This window comes from Thermobia domestica, chromosome 8, assembly GCF_964235325.1.
Source record: "Thermobia domestica chromosome 8, izTheDome1.hap1.1, whole genome shotgun sequence".
Lineage (NCBI taxonomy): Eukaryota > Metazoa > Arthropoda > Insecta > Zygentoma > Lepismatidae > Thermobia > Thermobia domestica.
In genome coordinates this window covers 240,886,008-240,897,170 of record NC_137461.1, presented here as the reverse complement: position 1 = coordinate 240,897,170, position 11,163 = coordinate 240,886,008, and the positions used below count along the sequence as shown (strand labels likewise).

Genomic DNA, 11,163 nt, shown 5'->3' with positions numbered 1-11,163 from the left:
CCAAAGGTATGGGTCATTACGTGATTTGTTTGAAGAAGCAATAAAATTGAGGAAACTTGTATTGTATGTGTCTAGGAACGGAATATAAATAATAAAGAACGAACTACACTTCTCTCCAGAACGTCTGTCGCATGTGAATCAAAATTAGATAAATAGATATAACTGTCATTCTTATGATATTTTAGAAAATGTTAAATGTCTTCTTAGAAATATGCAGAAAAAGGAAACCCATAGTTTCAAAGATAAAATATCTGTAAATAATATCAGAAATAAAGAAGTTATAATTAATAAGACAAATTTACGAAATTCATCGCAAAATTCTAAGTTCCGATTTTGTAAGCGTGGGAAACGCCCTGCGGAATTTACAGATATATTTTATTAGAAATACAACGTAAATCTTTCATGATGTTAGTTACTATATTTATAGCACATCTCTAATAGGTATTAAACTGTTTTAGGTAACGAAACAAATAAAAGAAATAAGCCGCACATTATGCCAAACGATCGGGCAGTTTATAGTAGTGTTTTTTTGTGAAATGCATCTACTAAGAGAGCGAACCTTAACATCCTTTCAATGAGTAAGCGGTTAGAAAGCGTTTCCGAAGTGTTTTGTTTTTATCCATGATCCTGTGTTCAAACCCCATACCCAACGATGCCTCTTTATCTAAAGAAAAGCTTTATTCTATTAATCTCTCACAAATCAATGTTTTGTTCTAATATTGTTGCTTAGTGTTATCGCCTTCGTTCAGTTTATTTGGATATTTCCAAATAATCTAGAATTACGGACTAAACTTAGACGAAAGATTACTAAAATAGAACAAAATTGAAATTCACTAACGTATTATCTATGGCTTTAACTTCAAGAAATGATCATCTTTCTTCGAAATAATGTGAATACTAAAGGGAAATCTTGTGTTTCTACACAATGTCCCTTTCTGGGATGACTGGATAGTTTTAAATAACTTCTTTTGCTGTAAAGAAAATAAAACGTGTGTCTTCAAGGGCAATCGATCTGAGGACCCCTTGAACTTAAGCCCATAGTTTTACGGATTACACCATCAGCACCTGCTTGCAAGGAAACCGCTACATTGAGTGATTTGTTGAAACAGTCAAAGGTCTTTACATAGCATTGTACTTTTCTTCTGTCCTTGTTTTCATTGTGTTCACTCTGTGTTTTTCGTATAATGCACTAAAAAGGAAATACTTTTTTCGCCACAATGCCAAGAAATATTGTTTCAACTGATCAGCAAATAGGAAGTTACTGGCGAAATGCTATGGGGCAATGTATAGTGTTTTACTTTCATAGCTGCAAATGACAGGATACTATCCCGCAGAAAACATTCATTTATTTGTTTGACAAACAATACATTACTTGGTTTCAGGACGTAAGCAGAATTTGATTTTGAAGAATCGCTGGCTAAGCTTTTATTTAGGGGAATCCATTGGTCCACCCCGGAAAAATATTGCATGAAATCGCAATATTAAATCTGACTTTAACAATTGTCACAAATGCGGGAGGGTTCAGACCTCCTGGTTACGTCATTGCTTCGTAGCATCCATTGTTCCTAAACATCATCAGTCTCTGTTGACTTTCACCTTCAGCCATAATTTTATTCTTTCTAGCCAAAGAGATGCATTCGTTCTCATTCGCATTTGGCGTTCTTAAAAGTAAAATTATTGTATAATTAAAAGTGCGATTTTGCCATTTTGAATGTAATTTTATGTCCCTTCTTCCCCAAAAAATCTAATTGGCGCAAACCGCTCCCTAAAACCTATGTGTAGGCTACCTCTGTTCGAAATAAAAAATTGTATTTGGATATTTTCTGCAAGGCTATTCGCGAGATATGCAGGGGTAAAATACTCTTATCAGGCTGGGACAACAGTTGTTAAGCTAGTGTCAGAGAAAGAAAAACTAAATACGATGAGATTTCTTTGCTTTCTCCCTTACAATTAAACGTTTTGCAAGTGACAAACGTTTCGTGTCTTAGGTATGACTGCGTATCGTTCTGTGATGCTCCGTGGACGAGTGAGTAGAATCGTTGTTTGGTAACCTTGAGGGTCATAGATCAAATCCCATCCAGGGTGATTGAATATTTTTCCATTCTTTGGTTCCCATATATTAAGATCTTTCTTTCCATTCGTAATCATCTGATAGTCCCTACTGATTTCTCCACGTAAATTCAACAATTGCGAGCGGGATGCTTTCAGGTTCGGGTGAGATTTTACATGTCTACTTAGAAAATAGAAATTTTGGACAAAATATGTATGCTAGTTTATCATTGACGTTGATGTTATAAACAATTGGTTTGTATGCCTCTACAATATATAAAAACTGGTCTCAGTACTAGGAAATAAAGAACTTCTATTGCACTCATAACGCTTGCTCCAAGGAACAATGAAATCACTCCTCCGATGGAAACTGAAAACAAAAGGAACAAGACATTAATGGATGCAGAAACTCAGTGATATCAAAAGTATCTCAGTCATTTAAGTAGATATTAAATGCTATAACCTACATTGATTTAAAATGGCATTTTTTTCAACATAAAATACGATTTGGAAATAATATGTAACTCTTTATCTAAAGCAGCAAATTGTTTTTACTTTTCCGTAGAGCACGGAAAGAAAGGATATCTTTATTTGCTATAATATCCGAGCATAATTATAACAGAAAGGTGTTGTAGAACAAAATGTTATAAAAATCAATAATGAAGACTGCCTGACACGTAGTACTAAGTAATTATAATAGTATTATACGGCATGCTATCTGCAAGTAAAATAATATCTTTTTTATTTAATAGAGAGTATTCAGATATAGCTACCGAAACCATTCTCTTTCACTTGTAGTCACTGTTCTTCATATTCAACAAGCGTTCTTATTAATAATGTGATACATCTACAGGTAAGGACATACAAAGGAGATTTACTAATAATGATCTGCACTACTAATAATGACCTAGAAGAATTGAACCCACGAAGCAAAGCAAATATTCTTATAATTTAAATGCATTTTTGGAAAGAAATAATGACAAGCATTCCTCTTTAAAAGATTTTCGAAACAACCGCAGCTTACGTTTGATAGATCATAGCGTAGAAGATCAAAATCTCAACATAGTAACACAATTATTTATAGAAGACATTAATTCAATTACATATCGTGATGCATGTAATGAAATAGCTTCAAAATATGAGATAAAATGTTCGACATTTTGAAATGAACAATTTAACTCTCGAGTTTAAAAAACTTATTATCAGTGTAACCCATACACTTGAAAAAATTAGTGTTTTCTTCACTAAACATTAGAAATAGAAGAAATTGAAGTGAAGGTTTAATATATTTTTCGCCACTGTCTTTACGGTATAGGAATCAACGATAGAAGCTTTGAATGATTGTCACTTTAAGCTTTAATCAAGATATTTGAATGCGTATCAATTGCACAACAATTGTATAATTTCGAATGTTTTTATTCTATAGTAATCAACGTTGAAACTGAAAACGGTTTGTTTCTTTCACTTTTGGACTCAATATACAGTACTATCCATCAATGTACTTAAACTACAACTTTCTGTTACATGTTGACAAAAATTGACCATTCACATATCACGGATGAAGAAGCGAGAGGAACGTATAATGTAACTATATAAAGCAGGAATGGTAAGTCAAATGGTTTAATATCTTCTTGTTCGAACGTTAGAGGAAATTTCGACAGGAGGTGAAGAAGAAAATAAACTTTATCCTGTGCAAGTTAAATAATTTAGAATCACAGTAAGATTTTACAACAATCAGCAATAAAATCTTACACAACGTATGCTACTATAATTGTTGCCTATAATGAACAACAACATTCTCGTATATCCAGTATAAATCCGGCTAGAAATAAGCATAAACTGTTGTAGATAATAATGACTTCACCAGGTGGTTCATAGTTGCACAATCTACAGAAGAACTATTCATATCTTAGTTGTTATTTCGTGTACAGAGTATATTTACGTTATGGTTTAATATTACTATTTTGACATATTTCTAAGACTAGCAGAGATCCTAAAACTAAAAGGGAAATTTAATCGCATGTTGGAAAAATTATTAAAACAAATAAAAAATATAGAAGGCTGTTGTGGAAGCAATACCGTACCGATAATACTGAAAATAACAAGTCAAAGATGCCGAAACTAATATAGTAATTTGTCATTCATGTTATCGATATGTAACAAAACATGCATTATCCTGAAGTAGGGAACACTTACACGAAAATTCTTATGTGATGGCGAAGGTTTGTCAACCATGGTTTAACCCTAAAACTCCCAGTGGGATCCAATGGACCCCAAGAAGATGTTTGTCAGTTTGCAGTTCCTATTGATTTCACTCGAAATACATGTTAAGCCGTTACTTTTCCTATTTTTGGTTCCTCTTTTCTTTACGTAAATATCATTTTGTTTCCTTACTATTTTCTCCGAAAAAAATGAATGATATAGCGTTGTTTACCAGACGGGGTCCAATGGACCCCGTGATTTTGGATTTTCGATTTTTCGTTTCTTAAGTGTCCAATACATGGGCCCATTAATTTATTACTCCTGTTAGTTATAAAATTATTTATTTTAGAGCTTTCAAGTGCAAATTATGTTAAACTACAATATCAATACTGTAAAAAGCACAATGTATTTTACAATGGCAAGTTTTGTTTCAAAATATAAGTAAAATACAAATTCTAGCTGTCGATTTGACTTTTATTGTTTAATTTGAAATAATCTTTCATATCAATGTAGACGAGAAAACAGAAGTCCGATTCGGAAAGTTTCTAGTGATTTCGGTTGTGTTTTATGTATTAGCAATGAGTGGGAGAGGACGAAAGTACCTTACTTGTGAACAAGTTGTTCAATTGCTTCGTATGAAAGAAAGTGTGGATTCTGGAAAATAAATTGACTACTTACCTTCAGATAACAAGAATGAACCAGATTATGCCTTCTTGGAAAGAAGTGGTAGTGATAGTGGTTTAGATGTAAGTTATAATCAGCAGGATACATTGGGTCAACCAAGTACATCAGGTAGTGATGAGAGATTCTATGTTCAACAAGTGCTGAAATTTGACATGTTCAACTACGTACAGCGATTCAAAGTACAAAGCCAAGCAGAAACATTGTTAGTGAGAAGGCTGAATCTTCACACTTTGCAGTTAGATGAGGTGACTCAAAACCATATGCATTAGTACTGTTTTTTTTTTCTTCCTCCTCCGTTGCTGGAATTTATATGCAAATGGATAAACACAGAAGAACGGATAGTTTTCTGTGATCAGAGGAACGAAATGGATGAAACTGAACTGAAGAAATTTGTAGACACGTTGATACTTGTTTGTGTATAAGTCCAAAAAGAAATCTATCAGTCAATTATGGAGTCGCTCGGATGGGCGTCCAATATTTTCTAAAATAATAAGTTTTAACATATTTCAAATTTTGATACGATTTGAAAATGCAGTCAAGAGACGCAGAAGAAAATACCTTCAAAATCGGGAAAGTATTGTATTAAAATTGGGCTATATATGACAGTACAACAAACTATGTGAGGAAGATGCAAATAAACGGAAGGAAAAGCTCAGAAAATTCCAGAGAAATTGAACAAGATAAAAAAGTGGTCATGGATCTCACGGAAGAAATTGAGAACAGTGGCCGCAATATGTGTAGAATTTGCACAGGATTTGCCTTCAAGGCACCTGACATTAATTGGTACAATTCGACGGAATAATCCACAATTGCCATCAGATTTCACGGTTTCTAAGAAGAGAAAGAAATTCCCAACCATGTTTGGATTTCAAGACAATGTAACGATAGTATCTCCTTATCATAAACCACCTAAAGTTGTAACTCTTCTTAGTACAATACACTCTCACCCTGCCAAACCTCAAATCACAGAAGACTATAACGCAAAGGCAAAGTAGATACCATGGATCAAATGGTTCAGTATTTTAGCTTCAAGTGAATTACAAGAAAATGGCCCATGACCATATTCTACGCTATCGTAGATGTAAGCTCCTGGATTCTACGTAGTACACAGATTCTACGCTATCGTAGAATGCTTATATATTAGGGACTTTCGTTCACTACGTGCCTTCAAAGAAATCTCAAGGAAAAAATAATAGAACTTGGAAAAGAGGAGGCGATCAATATGAAGACATTTGTGACATTCCAACTACTCCCAGCAATACAGCCAAGGATGATCGTGAACCAGCTCGAAAGACTATGTGACAGTTGAAAGGACAGAAAAATAGATAAACTTGCACAAGGTGCAAAAACTACGTAAACATATTGCATCAACATGTTTAACAATTTATTTGCTGTGAGTTATAAAAGAGTTAATATGATATGTTTATGCAAAATAATATAGTAAGAATTACAATGAAATTAGTGTATTTCCAAAAACTATATGTATTTTAAAAGAGAAAATTAGAAACAAAATGAAGAAAGAATTGAAAAGTGGTAAAATTAAAAATATTTTAAATATCCTAATTGAAATATATTTTAAGTATGCGAAACACCAAACTCAATTGTAAAAACACTTTTGGAAATAATAAAATAATATTCTCATCAGGGTGTATAATGATAAATTTGAAATATATGAACATTAAAAGAACTATAACTAAACCACTGTTTTACTCTGATGAGCATAAAACCTAAAGATTGTTGTAAACTATTTCATTACTCATTTACAAAGAAGAAAATTTCTTTTAAATAATGGGTTTCAGTCATGGGTTCCAATGGACCCCAACGGTATTTAACGTCAGTATTATGTTCCGGGATTCTAAGGGTTAATAGAGAATCTATGGATGTGAAATGAAGCTAGATGATAATATCTTCAACATATGATCCGGAAAGATAAGAAAAGTTGCGAAAAAGCAAAGAAAATGCTTTCCATACTTCAAGAAGAAAAGGAGAAAAATGTCAGATGATAAAACGTAAAAGTTATTATTTAAGGAAAGAAGTACGTAATTTGGAAACAGACGCCAAGGTTTGTAAACAGAGAAATATCCCATACTGAACGTGAGACTGGTTCGAAAACAAATCATCGCTGATTTTTACTTTTTCAAAAATTGATCTGATATGTGATTGTAGAATTACTTAATGTGTATGCCGATACTGTAGAAAAGAGAAAAACGCACAAGCAAAACACAATACCTAACTAGAAACAGTTTATCATAGATATTTTCTTTCGTATATTTTCCAAATATATATTTACTTATTCATTCTAATTAAACCAAACTGTTGTAGGTAGGAAATTGAGCACTAAGAACAACATATACACGTATTAATTTGCTTCGGAGAGTAGAAAGAGGAAATTCTTGATCAAGTAAAAGTGTACTTGCCAAATACTGTGCTAGAGGAAATTGCAACTCATAATATGTAGCAGGATTTCCACTATAATTCTTGTACAACGGGTAGGCCATTTTGTTTTCTAATGTTATAGATTTAGGGATAATACTAGGGCAAGCATTGGAAATCAGAAAAAAAACACGGTAAGAATATGCTGGTGCTAGTGCCAACTCTCATATTAGTACATTCAAAATGTTAATTCGTATCTTAACGTATTATTTGCTTAAAATCAAAACAAAAAATATACTTAGAAAACGACCTTTAAACAATCAAAAAATCACTCGTACAATGACTTTTAAAAAATATATATTATTTTAATACTAGTTCATAAAGCATTACCTTCTTGTTGAAATAATACCGCATTTGACAATTTTCAGATTTTCTAGTTATTTTAACATTATGCTAAAATAGTTAATGCGGATGTTTCTTCGTGCGTCCTTGTGTACCGTTACATCGGCTAATCTTTGAGTTTCATCTACCAGAAACCTAATTTGGCACAACTATTTGTTATTAATGTAGTAGGACTATTTTTGTTGAGATCATTTCTTAGTCGGGTTGTGAAGAAGTAATGATGCGAGCTTGTTGAAGTTTGAAATAAATTATTTAGATTTGTTAATGAAATAAGGGAAGACAGTGGTTCTTCATTAGCATTAATAATTTTAATAGCTTGCCATTATTAACCCTACAACGGTCGGGCAGAGAAAAGTTTCATAAACTGTCGGGCTGGGTCTGAGAGACCCAAGAAAATAAAATCGTATAATTAATTTGTGACCGATATTTTAAAAGAAAAACACACTTTTATGTAGTTACAATATTTCTAAAAGAAAAAAATCATTTCAGCGCAATACTGGTGCTTTCACTTATTTTTAAAAATATATTTGTAATTGTTTACATATTTATTTAGTAAATTATATGATCTTTTCAAGAATTTTATATAAAAAGACTACTTGCTTAAATGTTGTTATAGATAAGTAATATTGTAAAGGACACTTATAAGTTTATTCAACATAACCTAAGGCACCACTTACGTTGGAACGTATTAAATATCAGGGGGTAAAGTTTTTTTTTAGTTTTTATTTTTGGCAAAATTGTTATCTAATGGCGGAGTGGATGGAGTTTTCTCAGCAGCGGCAACCGGTAACAATTCTTCACTTCTATCATAATCTTCACCACTCTTAGTGTTACTATCATGATCACTAAATAATTCAAAATCACGATCTGCATCATAATCATCCAGTTCACTTTCATTATCATATCAAATTCTTTGAATTTCACTCACAGAAATTGTTTCACGTTTCAATATGTTCTAAAGTTGCTCAAAATACCAACTGAGGTGTTGTTCGTATACACACGCTCAAAAAATATCAAATAGGTAATCGCAATAAAAATACCTTCCTACAATATTCTTGACACTAGCAAAAAAAGTTACGTTAACGGTCGGGATGGGTCTGTCAGGCCCACTGGAGGTTCAGAGCTATATTAAAAGCAAATGAACAATAAATTAATCTGCTTTGCAACACCAGCGTCTATTGATGGACGTTTAACGAAAGTATACGAAGTTACAACTCCAACCGTTAACTTTAACTTGAGAATTTTATATAAAATATAAGTAGCTGGGTCTCACAGACTCGGCCCGACCGTCCTAGGGTTAAACCAGCATAATTAATGTGTCTTTCGTTGCATTTTACCGCTTTAATAAAAAGTTTCAGTGTCCGGGCAATGCATGATAATGTTATGATATCAGTTGATTTGATTACATTAATCATTCCTATTGGGTACCGGTACATATAGAATAATTCTTAATTTGAAAAATTTATTAAAAACTTTTTATGTTAATAGCATATTGTAATATTACCTTCCTCCCGATTAAGTGAAGGAATGTACCACAGGAGTTCGATTTTCTCCCAATACCTTCTTAAACAAAATATCTGTTACATACAAATATAATTCATGAATTCGCTATTATTGTGGTCTTTAAACCAATACACACAATCTGTGTTTTAATGTAAACATGTGTCCCTAGTTCCAGGCGGCCAAGGAAAATATTCCATACAATTACAAAAACGTTAAATAGAAGTAGTTAATAAGCTCTCAGAGCTCCATTCAAGTGAAGAGATTGGTTGTTGTTCCACAGAGTTTCAAGCAAGGTACGCGCGCAAAGAAACCACCAGCGCAAGCTCATTTAGGTACTAATAGGATCTCTCGGAGCTCCAGGCGAATTAAAAGACGGATTTACCGAGCCAAAAGTAATGTAGGTTGAGACTCTAAATGATGAGTTACACCATATTTGGGGCAGCCGCGTCGCTAGTGTTCATCTTCTGTAGCAAGCCTGAAGATTATAAGAATGTTTTGTTGCCTGCTTGCTTTTAGTATTTATAGTAATAGAAAAGGTGGCTTTATATATGGTATGGATGTGTAAAGACACATTATAAAGAGCTCCTAATATTAAGTTTAAATTTAAGTGATACTGTTTACGTGAGTGAAGTGATACAAGAATAACGAATTCGGTAAGTACTCTTACATTTAACTAGATACATTTTATTAAAAAATATCGCTGACTTTACTATCTGTTGCAAAATCCATAATTTGATTGACACGTAAACATCAAATACCTGAATAGGGGTACGATCATAAGATATAAACAAACAGCATGAGCTCCTGCATTGAGTGTTCCAAACCTGTTCTGAGACAAGACGTTACCTCCAAAATTCAGAGCACTGAGTGTCTAAACTGGACCCACCTAAAATGTTCGCAGTTAAAAGAAAGTGACGTGGAATATGTGAAACAATCAAATTTCCCTTGGAAGTGTAGAAGTTGCATAAAAGCTAGGCGTAATACCAATCCAGAACAGAATGAAGTGCTTCCATCTATCGAAGACATTTATAAACTGTTAAGAGAACTAAAAGATATCACCGTGATTTAAAAAAAATACCGACATTGAGCGTGAACTTGGAAAGTCTCTTGACCTGGCGCATCAGAAACTGGATGAAAATCCAGACATCATCAAAAAACAATCAGAAAGCATTTCTGCGTGACTTGGTACTATTGAACGGCTGAAGGAAGAAAATATTACTCTCAAAAAGTAGCTACTAGACACTGAGATGAGATTGTATGAGCTCGAGCGAAACACGCGAGAAATACAGGGTGTACCAGAAAAGAAGAACGAATATACATATGAAGTTGTAAAACAGTTGGGCCGTGCTCTAAATTTAAACATTGAAAGAGAAATGATAGATGTATGCCATAGAGAAAAGAAAGCTTCTCACCAAACATCAGGAACAATAATGGTTAAGTTTGTTCGGAGAGAGGTTAAAGAAAATTTCCTACAGAAACGAAAAGGAAAGAGGAATCTCAATTCTACCCTCATAGGATATAACCATAATGAACCCATCTATGTCAATCAAAGTCTAACTCTAAACCTCAGAAAGGTATTTGGAAAAGCCAGGAAAATTAAAAGCGAAAAGAATTATGCCTTCCTGTGGGTAGATAGTACAGGTAGCATAAACTTGCGTAAAAGAGATGGAGATAAAAATGTTTTTATATTACGTAGCTTAGAAGATGTTGATAAATTGGCGTAATTTTCAACAGAAACAGGTAGTAAGAATTGTAGGAATGGATAAATAAATGCTTGAAACATGTTCTATAATTGAAGATATAAATACTCAACAAAATACTGAAACTAATATATGCGAAACTGTTACTTTACTTAATAATGTGTTTAAAGATAAAATTGGTAACAGCATCTTGAATCTTAATATTAGAAGTGTTCGTAAAAGTTGGGATGAGCTTATAATTTTATTACAA

At 33.0% G+C, this 11,163-nt stretch overlaps 1 protein-coding gene across 1 annotated transcript; it reads left to right on the top strand.

The window, feature by feature from the left end:
- The first annotated feature begins 10,460 nt into the window (after positions 1–10,460).
- On the top strand, positions 10,461–10,937 carry LOC145692516 (uncharacterized). Its single transcript, XM_081767824.1, has one exon. The coding sequence runs from the start codon at positions 10,461–10,463 to the stop codon at positions 10,935–10,937; it is 477 nt and encodes a 158-aa protein (XP_081623950.1).
- The last annotated feature ends 226 nt before the right edge of the window (positions 10,938–11,163 follow it).